The sequence below is a fragment of the Geotrypetes seraphini genome, chromosome 4, assembly GCF_902459505.1.
Source record: "Geotrypetes seraphini chromosome 4, aGeoSer1.1, whole genome shotgun sequence".
Taxonomy (NCBI): Eukaryota; Metazoa; Chordata; class Amphibia; order Gymnophiona; family Dermophiidae; genus Geotrypetes; species Geotrypetes seraphini.
In genome coordinates, this window is record NC_047087.1 from 161,209,492 (window position 1) to 161,223,634 (window position 14,143).

Consider the following 14,143-nt stretch of genomic DNA (forward strand, 5'->3'; position numbering starts at 1 on the left):
GAAAAGGGGATTGAAGGGTACAATTAGAGAGGTACTATACAGTACAAATGCTTTAGAGTCATAGATCACTTACAGGTCATCGACCTGGGGGGCTGCCACAGGAGCGGACTGCTGGGCATGATGGACCTATGGTCTGACTCACTGGAGGCGATGCTTATGTTCTTATAGCTGAACTGCTTCAACTAATAGCCAACCTGTCAATCAAATCGGGAAAGATTCCGGAAGACTGGAAAGTGGCTAATGTTACGCCGATCTTCAAAAAGGGTTCAAGGGGAGATCCGGGAAACTACAGACCGGTGAGTCTGACCTCAGTACTGGGAAAGATGATAGAGACACTGATAAAGGACCGCCTCATTGATCACCTTGACGGACACGGTCTGATGAAGACCAGCCAGCACAGTTTCAGCAAAGGCAGATCTCGTCTGACGAACTTGCTGCACTTCTTCGAGGGAGTAAACAGGTGGATAAACAAGGGCAAACCGGTCGACATTGTATATCTGGATTTTGAGAAGGCGTTTGACAAAGTTCCACATGAACAACTACTTCAGAAAATTGTGAGTCATGGAATCGAGGGTGAAATACGTGGATTAAAAACTGGCTGGAGCATAGGAAACAGAGAGTGGGGGTAAATGAAAAATACTCAGACTGGAAGATCGTCACCAGTGGGGTGCCACAAGGCTCGGTGCTTGGACCCGTGCTCTTCAACATCTTTATAAACGATCTGGACATTGGTACGATGAGTGAGGTGATTAAATTTGCGGAGGGAAGTGACGTCATCTCGCCGAATGGCAGCTTAAAGCAGAAGCTCCGTCGGGCTTTTGCTGCACTGCGCGCTGAGCGCTTCCAAAGAGAGGAGTTTCGGCCACTTTGTGGGTGATCCGGGGTCCCCTTTCCATGGCGACTCGCAAGCGCCTCGAAAAATTTAAATTTTTTGGAGATCCGCCCGAGAAATCGGGCTTGGAGGCGGCGAGCAGCGGGGGGGAGAAAAAAAAGATGGCGGCCGGATCGGCGATTCCCTCCGAGTCGGAGGATGAGGGCCTGCCAGAGCAGATGGGAGATGCTGGAGAGCTGCCCCCGAAATCAATAACGGACTGGTTCAAAGACTTGAAGGCAGAAATCGTCGGAGTGAGGGGGGATGTCAGAGCTGCAATAATGGAGCTGAAATCTGAGGTCAGTGCATTGGGAGCCCGAGTCTCGGCTTCTGAAGACCACGTGGCCACTCTTACTGCGGAGGTGTCTACAACCAAGGATGTTACTGGCCGCATATCTAACGAGCTCCGGGACCTACAGAATCAAGTGGAGGACCTTGAAAATCGCTCTCGGCGCAGCAATCTGCGCTTTAAGGGAATCCCTGAAACTGAGGCTTACAGAGACTGTAAAGCGGTGGTTAGAGCTTTTTGTGAACACCTGCTGCGAGCTGACGGGGCGGATGTACCGGAGACCATTGTGCTGGTACGTGCCCATCGTAGTCTGGGAACTGCCCGAGCCCAGGGCACCCGGGATATCATCGCTTGCTTTGGGGAGTTCACCCTAAAGGAAAGAATTTTGCTGGCTGGCCGTCGACAGTCTGCTCTCCGGTGGAATGATTTGGCTGTGGGAGTGTTTCAGGACCTGGCTTGGACTACTTTGCAGAAGCGGAGAGCGTTTCATGAAGTCACGCAAGTGTTGCGCTCTGGGGGCCATAGATACCGTTGGCTCTTTCCCTTCGGCATGTGGCTGACTATTAATGGTTCTTCTAGACGTGTGAGCACGGTGTCGGAAGCCTGGGCGGAGATGCGAGCCCTGGGCTGTGGGAATCTACTGGATGCAGACCGGCCTCCGGCGGTGGCTTCTACATCTGCGCAGAGTGAGCCTTGGAGCACTGTACTGCGCTCGGGCAAGAAGTCAGCGAAGCCCCAGTCCTGAACACACCGGTTTCCTCTTTTTCTGGTTAGCCTTGATACCAGGCTTTGCCTTGGCTGGTTCGGAGTGGACTTCTTGGAACATTCTGGTGGAGCTGGAGGCTATAGCTAGCCCTCTGCTTTATTGGACTGGAGATTTCTGATAGCTTTGTGCTGTCCAATATGTTACCAGTAATATTGCCGATTTAGCATGTAATAGTGCTAAGGTTGTCTGGTAGTATTGCCAATTTTGCATGTAATATTTCAAAGCGTGGTTGATGGGTGGTTTAGTTACCTGGCTGTTTGGGTTTGGACTGTGTTGTGTGTTACGGTTGGTCTGCTGGGGGTTGGGTGAGTGGGGGGAAGGACTGGGAGTTGAATACAAGGGAGGGGGGGGTGTGGAGTGGCACATGGTGACAAGGTGTGGAGGTATTCTTTGGGAGTTTCTTGGACATAGTGGAGGGGTGAAGATTGCCTGTAGGGGAGGTTTGCACTTTCTCCGCGCTGGCGAATCCTGGAACTAAGGGTTCGAGGCAGCATGGGGGAGGGGGGAGGGGGGTGGGGTCTGGGGGGGTTAGGGTGGGGGAGGGGGGGGGGGGGGGGGAGGGGGGAGGAGAAGCTTTTCACTATAGGTTCGTGGAATGTTAATGGGCTTAATAGCCCGGGTAAGCGTAGTATTGTATGTAAAGAACTGGCTCGACTGCAATGGGATGTTTGTTTACTTCAGGAAACACATTTGAGGCCTCGAGATGTGGCTGTCTTACGTTCCCCCCTTTATGATCAGATTTGGACTCACCAGGGGGCGACTCCAGGGAAGAAGGTGGGGGGCTTGGCTATATTAGTGCGCAAGGGCTTGGGGCTGGTGGTTAATCAAGTTTATCGTGATGGTGCAGGGCGATGTTTAGCCCTTGTGGCTACGTTACAGGGTCGCACCATAACTCTTCTCAATCTGTATGGCCCCAATACAGATCAGGCCAGCTATTTTGGGTCTCTTAAAGCGGATCTGGTTGGGTTGGTGAAGGGGTCTGTGTACCTTGGGGGGGACTTTAATGTTACACCAGATGTTGTTTTGGATCATTCTGTAGGCGGGACTCGCTCTCCGTCCAGGGCTGCTAGACGGGCTTTACTGTCATTGTTCTCTTCTCTGGGCTTGGTGGACTGCTGGAGGTTGTCTCATCCCACACAGCGTTCCTATACTCATTACTCACATGCACATAAATCGTATGCACGTATAGACGGGCTATGGACCCATCGAAATTCGTGGGGGGGGATTCGACAAGCTGAAATAGGAGCTATTCAAATTTCTGACCATGCGCCCGTATGGGTGGCCTGTACGGGTTACTGGGCTGGGGAGGGACGGCGTTTCTGGAGACTCAATGAGTCTTTATTGAAAGATCCTGTGGTGGTTCGGGAGGTGAATGAGGCGGTAGACCAGTACCTCCAGATTAATGATAATAACACGGTTAGCGATGCGACTTTGTGGGATGCCCTGAAGGTGGTGGTGCGGGGTATTTTCATTAAGTGGGGGGCTCGTCGTAAGCGTCAACGGGCGCAACGTTCATTGGCATTGCATGAACAGTTAGAGCGGTTGGGGAGGCAGCATCAGAGACACCAGGACCCCTTGGTGTATGAGCATCTTCTTAGGGTAAGGGCGGAACTTTCTTTATTGCAGATGGGGGAATATGAGTTTTTGAGAGAGCGTTTGAGTCAAACGGTCTATGAGTATAATAATACCCCGGGATCTCGACTGGCTCGGCTTATTAAGCTGAAGCAAGCGAGAGCAGCTATTACAGAGATAAGGGATCCGCGGGGTACGGTACATCGTTCAGATTCGGCTATTAGCGCGGTCTTCCTTAAATTTTATTCTGATTTGTATCAGAAATCCGGGGGGCGAGATGCAATGGCTCTGGAGGGATATCTCTCGGAGTTGCGGCTTCCTCGGCTTTCGGACGTGGATAGAGATATGCTTAATGAACCTATTGAATTGGGAGAGGTCCTGGGAGTCATTGCTAATTTGAAGTTGGGGAAATCGCCTGGCCTGGATGGGTATACTAATCAGTTTTATAAACTTTTTCGGGAGATTCTCGCTCCGCTGTTGGTTAGAGTTGCGAATGGGATACGGGGAGGTTCATCGTTGCCCTCTACTATGGGAGAGGCTGGGATCACAGTCCTGCTTAAACCGGGTAGGGATCCTACTGGGTGTGGGTCATATCGACCGATCTCCTTATTGAATACGGATGCAAAAATTTTAGCAAAGGTCTTGGCGCTTCGCTTGGGCCGGGTTCTGCCCTCTCTGGTGCACTTGGATCAATCGGGTTTTGTTCAAAGGCGGCAGGTTGGTGATAATATTAGACGAACGTTACATCTCATGTGGGCGGCACAGAGGTCTTCTGCCAAGATTGCCTTTTTGGCAATTGATGCGGAGAAGGCTTTCGATCAGGTTGACTGGGAGTTCTTGTGGGAAGTGATGACTCGGATGGGGTTGGGAGCTTCTTTTTTGGCCTGGGTGCAAGCCTTCTATGCGGCCCCCAGAGCCACAGTGCGTGCAAATGGGGTTTATAGCGAGTTTTTTTCCATAGGGAGAGGCACTAGACAGGGATGCCCTTTGTCTCCTCTGTTGTTTGCTCTCTCTATGGAACCTCTGGCCATTCGTATTAGGGAACATGGTGATTTATTAGGGGTGATGATTGGGGATATGGAACATCGATTAGCACTGTTTGCCGATGATGTGTTATTGTATGTCCGAGAACCGGAGGTCTCGTTACCTATTTTGGTGGATCTTTTGTTGGACTATGGGAGGGTTTCGGGGTTTACGGTGAATATGGATAAATCTGAACTGTTGAGTGTAAATTTAGGGGCTGAGGATCAGCGTAGATTAGCTGCCCGGTTTCCCTTTCGCTGGGCTCCTGGGGTTATCCGCTATTTGGGGATTCGTTTACCGGTTGATTTATCCCAATTATATACAGCTAATTACGCTCGGATTATTCACCAAATCCGGACTGATATACAACGCTGGAATGGGTTTTGGTTGTCTTGGTGGGGTCGCATTGCAGTTTTGAAAATGAATATTTTACCCCGCTTGCTTTTTCTCTTTCAAACGTTACCGATTTCGGTTCCCAAATTGGTGTTGAAACAGTTGCACACTTTGTTCTTTCGGTTTATTTGGCAGGGGAGATCCCCTCGTATTTCCAGAGCTGCATTGTGGGCGGCCAGGGACAAAGGGGGGCGGGCGGTGCCGAATTTGTTCTGGTATTACCGGGCTGCTCAGCTGCGGCTCCTATTGGATTGGGAAATAGCGGACTTTAAATTGGCGGTACGCATGGAGCAGCATTTTGTGGGTCGTCCCTGCTTGAAACATTGGCTTTGGTCCTCGTCCATGGGGGGCCGGACGGTGGCGGTTCCGGGGAATCCGTTTTTGGACCATCTAGTGAAAGTGTGGTGTGTCACTCGAAAGCGTTGGGGGGGTGGGGTGGTCCCATCGGTGCTTGGTGCGATGCGGGAGGAGCCCATGTTCCCGGCTGGTGGGGAGAGTTCTGTTTTTGTGCGCTGGGCGCAGTTGGGGCTACACACCTTTAGGGATGTGCTTCAGAAGGGGGTCCTGGTGTCTTTTGAAACCTTCAGAATCAGTGCTGCCTTGCCCAAAGGAGATTTTCTAGCCTATTCTCAGATACGTCATTTTCTTCACTCCCAGAAGTGGGATCGGGAGCCTATTCAGTCTCTAGATCCCTTGGCTCACTTGTGGGTCACACTTAGGGGCCTTCCTAAACCGGTTTCTGTTCTTTACCAATATATTCGGGGCTCCTTTTCTTTCCCGGCTCTCTACCAGCGGGCTTGGGAGGTGGATCTGGGTTGTACCTTCTCGGTTGGGGAGTGGGCACTGATCACTACAGAAGTAGGCAAGGCATCCTCTTGTGCACTTATTAAGGAAAATGCCTATAAAGTGGTCATTCGGTGGTACTACACGCCGGAGCGACTACATCGAATGTTCCCTGGTGCTTCGGTATTGTGTTGGAGATGTGGGTTGGCTTCGGGGACTTTTTTGCATATTTGGTGGGACTGCCCTATCCTACAGCCTTATTGGAGGAAGGTCGTGGGATGTTTATCACAATTGTTACAAATTTTATTGCCCTTTTCTCCACAGGGATGCTTGTTGGGCCTTTATAATGTGTGTTTATATTCCTGGCAAACCAAACTTCGACGCTGGGGTTTGGCGGCTGCCAAGTGCTTGATTGCTGCTCATTGGAAGCAGGAACTGGCACCTACTCAACTGGATTGGACTCTTAAGCTTCAATTTATTTATCAAATGGAACTGTCTATTGCAAAGCGTCATGGTTACTATTATACTTACACACGGACTTGGACACGAATCCTTGAAAAAATCGAATCTTTGTTTTAAGCTTCTTTCTGGGGGGGGGGGGATTGTGGATGGGGGGACTTTCCTGCAGAACCAACAGGGAGTCCCTCTTTGTTAGTGGTAGTGCGGGGGGGTGGGGGGATATAGTGGAGTTTGGGTTACTGCTTTCTACTGGGGGATTGTTGGTAGGGGTGGGAGCACTCTTTGATGATTGTATTGTTGGGGGAGCATGATGAGACTTATAGATCTCTGGTTGTGGTTTTGTATGCTTGTTTGCACCTCTGTTGTTTCTGTTATGCAATTTCTGGTGTGTATACTTTTATACTCAAAATCTTTTAATAAACATTTAATGATAAAAAAAAAAATTTGCGGACGATACGAAGTTATTCAGAGTAGTGAAGACACAGGGGGATTGTGAAGATCTGCAACGTGACATAATCAAGCTCGAGAAATGGGCATCGACATGGCAAATGAGGTTCAACGTAGATAAGTGTAAAGTGATGCAAGTCGGTAACAAAAATCTCATGCACGAATACAGGATGTCCGGGTGGTACTTGGAGAGACCTTCCAGGAAAGAGACTTGGGAGTTCTGATCGACAAGTTGATGAAGCCGTCTGCACTATGTGTGGCGGCGGCGAAAAGGGTGAACAGAATGCTAGAAATGATGAAAAAGGGGATCACAAACAGATCAGATAGGGTTATCATGCCACTGTACTGGGCCAGGGTGTGCCCTCACCTGGAGTACTGCGTCCAGCACTGGTCACCGTACATGAAGAAGGACACGGTAATACTCGACAGGGTCCAGAGAAGAGTGACTAAAATGGTTAAGGGGCTGGAGGAGTTGACATACAATGAGAGATTGGAGAAACTGAGCCTCTTCTCCCTTGAAAAGAGGAGACTGAGGGGGGATTTGATCGAAACATTCAAAATACTGAAGGGAATAGACTTAATAGATAAAGACAGACTGTTCACCATCTCCAAGGTAGGGAGAATGAGAGGGCACTCTAAAGTTGAAAGGGGATAGATTCCATAGAAATGTAAGGAAATTCTTCTTCACCCAGAGAGTGGTGGAAAACTGGAATGCTCTTCCGGAGTCTGTTATAGGGGAAAACACCCTCCAGGGTTTCAAGACAAAGTTGGACAAGTTCCTGCTAAACTGGAATGTACGCAGGTGAGGCTGGACTCATTTAGAGCACTGGTCTTTGACCTGAGGGCCGCCGCGTGAGCGGACTGCTGGGCAGGATGGACCACTGGTATGACCCAGCAGTGGCAATTCTTATGCTCTTATGCTTTCCCTTTTTTTTAGATATATTCTGAATATCTACTCTTAAATCTCTGTCCACTTCTTCTGTCTGTGAAGGAGGCCTGTATATCATACCAATATAAATATATTTATTATTTCCTCTTTCCAAATGATCCAGTTTCCTCTTCCATGCCCTGCAGAACGCACAAATGTGTGGCTTTAATATAATCTTTAATACATAACCATACTCCTCTCTTTTTCTTCCTACCCTGTCTTTCCTGAACAGATTATAGCCTGATATAATTACATCCCAGTCATGGTTCTCTGTGAACCATGTCTCTTTGATCGCCACTATATCCAACTCCTCTTCTTCCATCACAGCTTCTAGATCCATAATTTTGTTTCCCATACTTCGAGCATTAATGTATATTGCTTTCCAGACATTGCCCCCTTTCCCGTCTGTGTAGAGGTATTCAGTGATTTACTTACCTGAGGGCTTATACTCACCCGGGAGCTTTGTTCACCCTGCCCCTTCACTTCTAGTTTAAAGCTCTCTTCAGTAGATTAGCCAGCCTGCTGGCAAAGATACTTCTTCCCTTCTTTGGTAGATGCATACCATCCCTGCTCAGCAGCCCTTGGAAGATCATCCCATGGTCCAGGAAGCCAAAACACTCTCAACGACACCATCCACAAAGCCACGCATTCATCTCCAGGATGTGAGCTTCTCTGCCCTGGCCTTTACCCTCGACAGGGAGGATGGATGAGAATACCACCTGTGCACCTGACTGCTTCACCTTCTCTCCCAGAGCCACAAAGTCACTTTTGACACGTTCACAGGGGTACCTGGCACTATTGTTAGTGCCAGTGTGGATGAGCAGCTTCAGGCTTGATGAGTTCAGCAAGCTCTCTGTAACATCTTGGATTTTGGCACCAGGCAGACAGCATGCCTCTCATGATATCATGTCTGGTCTGCAGATGGATGCTTCTGTACCTCTCAGAAGAGAATCGCTAACCACCACTACTTTACGCCTCCTAGTGGTCACGGATCCAGTACTTTTTGGGATTTCAAGCTCTGGTCCTTCCTCTCATCTACTGCCAGGACAGCATACCGGTTCTTCAGTTCAAGGGCGGGGGTAGTCACAGTACCAGTCTTGCAGTGTTCCGTAATCTGATTCCAGCTGTCTTCCCTCAGCACAGCCTCTTCATCCCCACTACTGGAAATCTTTGACATCTCTTGAAGTTGTTGTTGCTACCCACACTAGATGAAAATCTGCCTCTGCCAAGATACTCCACATCCTCTGTATTGTGCGTCCCTCATCTCAGCAGCCACCACATTTTGATGGTGATGGACTTCCTGTACAAAAATCATCATGCACTGGATTTTTTTTAAATTTTCCCAGAAGAAATACAAAATCTGTTCTTTTTTTAAAAAAATCTTTATTCATTTTTAAACGTACAATAAGTGTATCAATATGCAAAGACAAATTAATCATTAATATATCACTTAATAAATATCAATATAATAAATAATATGCTATTATTACCACCTTTCCCACCCCTTCTTATTATATAATCACATACATTGTACAATATATAATAATAAAATTACCCCCTCCCCCCTCATAATTGAACCTGTAATTTAAGGGAAAAAATGCCACCTAATCATTACAATAATTTGTTAATGGCTTCCACACATCTAGAAATTTCCTAAAACAACCTCACTTTATTGCAATAAATGGGGGAGTGACCTAATGGATCTGGCTAAATGGAATCTTAGACCACTCCCAGCGCATCCCAGAATGCACTGCGACTTGGGCCTAAGATTTTGTTTGGCCCAGGTGCCTAAGGCCCCTTCTATGGGTTGGGCTGGAAGATGCCCGCTATGTTCGGTAGGGGTGGGAAGGTTCTGGTAGGATGGATTGGGCATCCCTCCTGCCGGCAATGTATGGGGGTGGGTTGGGTGGGGGTTCCGGCAGGAGGGTCTGGGCATCCCTCCTGCCATACAATGTTCAGGAGAGGGTTTGCGGGTGCCGGGCAGGAGGGATTGAGCATCTTTGCCAGGGGGGGTGGGGGATGAGTTGCTGCTAAACTTCTCATGGCAAGGAGATCCCTTGCAGCGATAAGCTCAGTGGCAACCCCATTCTCTAACCGGTGCCTGTGACATGGACGTCAGTTAGAGAATCATGTTATTAGGCGGGCTTAGCCAAGATTCTCTATAGGACACCCATGTGCGATTCTCAAAAGTCGCTTAGGCGGCTTCTGAAACTGGGCATCCCATACAGAATCTGGACCAGCATGTCTATAGGTCCATATCACAAATTAGAACCCAGAAAAACCAAATGTTTCAAATAAAGTAATCATTCATATATTTTTTCCTCACAGTGATGTGCAAGTTGAAGACCTTAAGACAGCTTTCATCACCATCGATCCAACCATTGATGCTGCAACCCTAGAAAACTACATTTCCCATGCTTTCCAGATCCCAAAGGAGCAGTTTGAGCAAGCAGATCCCATAGACAGAGATATCCTATTCCAACGATTGGAGGCAGCAGCTATCAAACGATTACAATCATCTGCAGAAACTTAATAGCAGCTATTATAAACTATTAAATAATCCTCTCATTAACTTTTTCTGTTTCTGGCCAAGTTGATATTAAAGCAGCAGTAATAAACTCATGCTTAAATGATCCAGTTAACTGACATATAAATTAAAGTATCTGAATTTTCTATTCATTAGAAAGAAGGCAGAGGTTCCCAAATTTGTCATGGGTGAACACTAGCCAGTTAAATTTTCAGAATATCCATAATGAATATGATTTGCATACCAAAGAGGCAACATGTGCAAATTGGTCTGACTAGCTGGGATTCCCCCAGGACAGATTTGGGAATCACTGAGTTGGTATAATATTTAATGTGATCTATCTAAAGCATGTACTGTATACTAAAAATCTCCCCATAAATTCAACTAACTGTTTTACGTTGGGGGTGTTTTGTTAATTGACTAGTAGTTTTGTATTATTGTAAACAAAAACAAAAAACTGTGGATACAGATGTTCTGGAGATAATTTATTATACACTGACATATAAAAACATGAAAATTCAATGAAAAAAGTACAATGATAAAAAATACGGTGGTAAAAATCCAACCTGGGTACAGACATTTTACACTTTAACAGTACTTTATCAGTAAGTAAACGGCGAAGGAACAATAAGCCACAGTGGTTTACTGCGGAGATCTCAGACCTCATCAAGGAGAAGAAAAAAGCATTCATCTCTTACAAAAAATCAGGGAAGCAGGACTCTAGAGCAGACTACCTGACCAAATCAAAAGCCGTCAAAACAGCAGTCAGAGAGGCTAAATTCCACATGGAAGAGTCTCTGGCAAAGAACATCCAGAAGGGAGATAAATCCTTCTTCAGGTATATCAGTGACAGAAGAAAAAACTCAGGCGGGATTGTAAGTCTTAGGAATCCAGACGGAGACTATGTGGATAAGGATTCGGAAAAAGCCCAACTATTAAATGAATACTTCTGCTCAGTCTTCACCCGAGAAGTGCCGGGGCTTGGCCCTCAGCTACAGACAAGGGTTGGCTCAGTTGACCCTTTTAGTAACTTTGAGTTTACGCCCAGCAGTGTCTACGGTGAGCTGTCAAAGCTCAAGATTAACAAAGCGATAGGACCGGACAACCTGCACCCCAGGGTGCTTAGGGAGCTGAGTGATGTCTTGGCGGAGCCACTGTCCGCGCTCTTCAACCTCTCCCTTAGTACAGGCAGCGTCCCGTTGGACTGGAGGATGGCTAACGTCATTCCACTCCACAAGAAAGGCTCAAAGATGGAAACAGCAAACTACAGACCAGTGAGTCTAACATCGATAGTGAGCAAACTAATGGAAACTCTAATCAAACACCAATTGGATAAGATCCTGGATGAAAAGAATCTACGGGATCCCCGACAACATGGATTTACTAAGGGGAGATCATGCCAATCCAACCTGATCAGCTTCTTTGATTGGGTGACGGAGAAGCTGGATATTGGGGAGTCCCTAGACATCGTGTACCTGGACTTTAGCAAAGCATTCGATAGCGTACCACACCGCAGGTTGCTGGGCAAGATGAGTTCTATAGGATTAGGTGACACATTGACGCAATGGGTTGGGAACTGGCTTGGAGGTAGGCTTCAAAGGGTGGTGGTGAATGGCACCCCCTCCGAAATGACGGAGGTGATCAGTGGAGTGCCACAGGGCTCAGTCTTGGGCCCAATCCTATTCAACATCTTTATAAGGGACTTGGCAGAAGGGCTTCGAGGTAAAATAACATTATTCGCCGATGACGCCAAACTAAGTAATGTAGTGGGCAAATGCACAACAGACGAAGATTCAATGCCCGACAACATGATGCACGACTACTCCTGCTGGAGCGCTGGTCTAGGATATGGCAACTCAACTTCAATGCCAAAAAATGCAAAATTATGCACCTGGGCAGCCAAAATCCATGCAAGTGTTATACCCTTAATGGCGAGATCCTAGCAAAAACGGTAGCAGAACGAGACTTGGGGGTAATCGTCAGTGAGGACATGAAGTCTGCCAATCAAGTGGAGCAGGCTTCATCCAAAGCAAGACAAATCATGGGTTGCATACGAAGGGGTTTCGTCAGCCGTAAGGGGGAAGTCATTCCATGGTGAGGCCCCACCTGGAATACTGTGTGCAATTTTGGAGGCCACATTATCGCAAGGATGTGCTGAGACTGGAGTCGGTGCAGAGAATGGCCACCCGGATGGTCTCGGGACTCAAGGATCTTCCATATGAAGAACGGCTTGACAAATTACAGCTATACTCGCTCGAGGAGCGCAGAGAGAGGGGAGACATGATCGAGACGTTCAAATATCTTACGGGCCTCATCGAGGCGGAGGAAGATATCTTCTTTTTCAAGGGTCCCACGACAACAAGAGGGCATCCGTGGAAAATCAGGGGTGGGAAACTGCGAGGTGACACCAGGAAATTCTTTTTCACTGAAAGAGTGATCGCTGGAACAGTCTTCCACTACAGGTGATTGAGGCCAGCAGCGTGCCTGATTTTAAGGCCAAATGGGATAGACACGTGGGATCTATTCACAGAGAAAGGTAGGGGAGGGTCATTAGGGTGGGCAGACTAGATGGGCCGTGGCCCTTATCTGCCGTCTATTTCTATGTTTCTATGTTTACTTAAATTCAATCAAATTATATTTCATGACAAATGCATATATCATCCCCCTTCTACATATCCAACAATTGCACTCAAATTAAAAGTATTTCCCCATCCTGGACATGGGGTTCAAAGGGCAAAATCAACAATCATTCCTTACAGAATCTTGTCAGTGGCTCCCAAGCCTCCTTAAATTTCCTATAATGTCTCTGCTATATGGCAATCATACGTTCCATTTTAAAAAAATGTGGCATAAAGATTCCCACCAAAAGTTATAATTTAACCGATCCCAGTTTTTCTAGTTCTTCAAAATGAGTTTTATCCTAGGACAAGCAGGCAGCATATTCTGTACATGTGGGTGACATCACCGATGGAGCCCCCTAGCAGACGTTTTTGCAAGCAGACTTGCTCGAAGACCTTCAGGCTTGCGATTGGCTCGCGCATGCGCGCAAGCCCATCCCGCCTAGGACATGCGTCTCCTCAGCGTGTCCTCAGTTCTGTTTTCCGCAGAGCCAGAAGCACTACACCCTTGCTTCGCGTGATATCGTTGTCCCTCTTGCACCGCAACTTGTTTAGTTAGTTTCTGTTGAGTCGCTGTGCTCGCGTCTTTAATTTCCTTTATTTTCATTTTTTTTCAGTTCGTATATTTTTGACCAGGTTCCCGGTCTTCCTCTGGCTGACTGGCCTCACGGGGCCACGGCCGTCTTTTTTCTTATGTCCTGGCCTCGTTCCAGATTTAAAAACTGTACTAAGTCCAACTGGGTTATCTCTATCACCGATCCTCATCGTTGGTGTGTGGAGTGCCTGGGTGCAGAGGACCGCACTGATTCGTGTCCCCGTTGTGCGACTTTACAACCACGGGCTCTTCATCGAAGGGTGGCCAAGATTCTCCAACTCTTTTGCCCCATGGATCCAATGGGACAGGCCTCGAGCTCGGCCTCGACACCCTTGTTGGGCGCCTCGACATCAAAGTCCCCGTCGGCCTCGAAGACTCCGGCCTCGGCCCCTCCTGCTACTCCGGCCTTGAGTAAGTCTTCTCTTCCCTCCTCAGGTGTACCGGCAAAGAAGCCTACCTCGGAGTCTCATGTCAGCACCGCCTTGTCGGCGTCTTTGAGACATCTATCTAAGCATGCTTCCTCACGTAGGGAATTCTCTTCCTTGAGGTCACCCCCGAAGGAGCGCACTGCTGTACCTCCGACCCACCTACCTTTGGTCTCATTTTATATATATATATATCCTATATAATAAAAGGTTAGCGGCGCATGCACTTTTAAAAAAGTGTGATTACTGCCGCCGTGGTGTGTGATCCGTGGCCGTGTTCCATTTTAGAACCCAGCCAATGATCACTCTGGCCACTCCCCTCCTCCCGCCCTCACTCACCCTGGAAGCCAGGCAAGCTCTCTTCCTGCCCGCGTCCTCGGAAGGGAACATACCTCATTTGCCGCCGCCGCTGCTGCTGATCCTCCTGTAAAAAGCAGCCTGCGATGG

General features: G+C 47.9%; 1 protein-coding gene across 1 annotated transcript in view; it reads left to right on the top strand.

Moving 5' to 3' along the window:
- TSNAXIP1 (translin associated factor X interacting protein 1) overlaps positions 1-10,453 on the top strand; it is a 1,372,321-nt gene extending 1,361,868 nt beyond the window's left edge. Inside the window, exon 16 of the mRNA XM_033941585.1 lies at positions 9,860-10,453. Coding sequence (XP_033797476.1) covers positions 9,860-10,064 — 205 coding nt within the window. The 3' untranslated portion in view covers positions 10,065-10,453. The remainder of the gene's footprint in view (positions 1-9,859) is intronic.
- Positions 10,454-14,143: the final 3,690 nt, after the last annotated feature.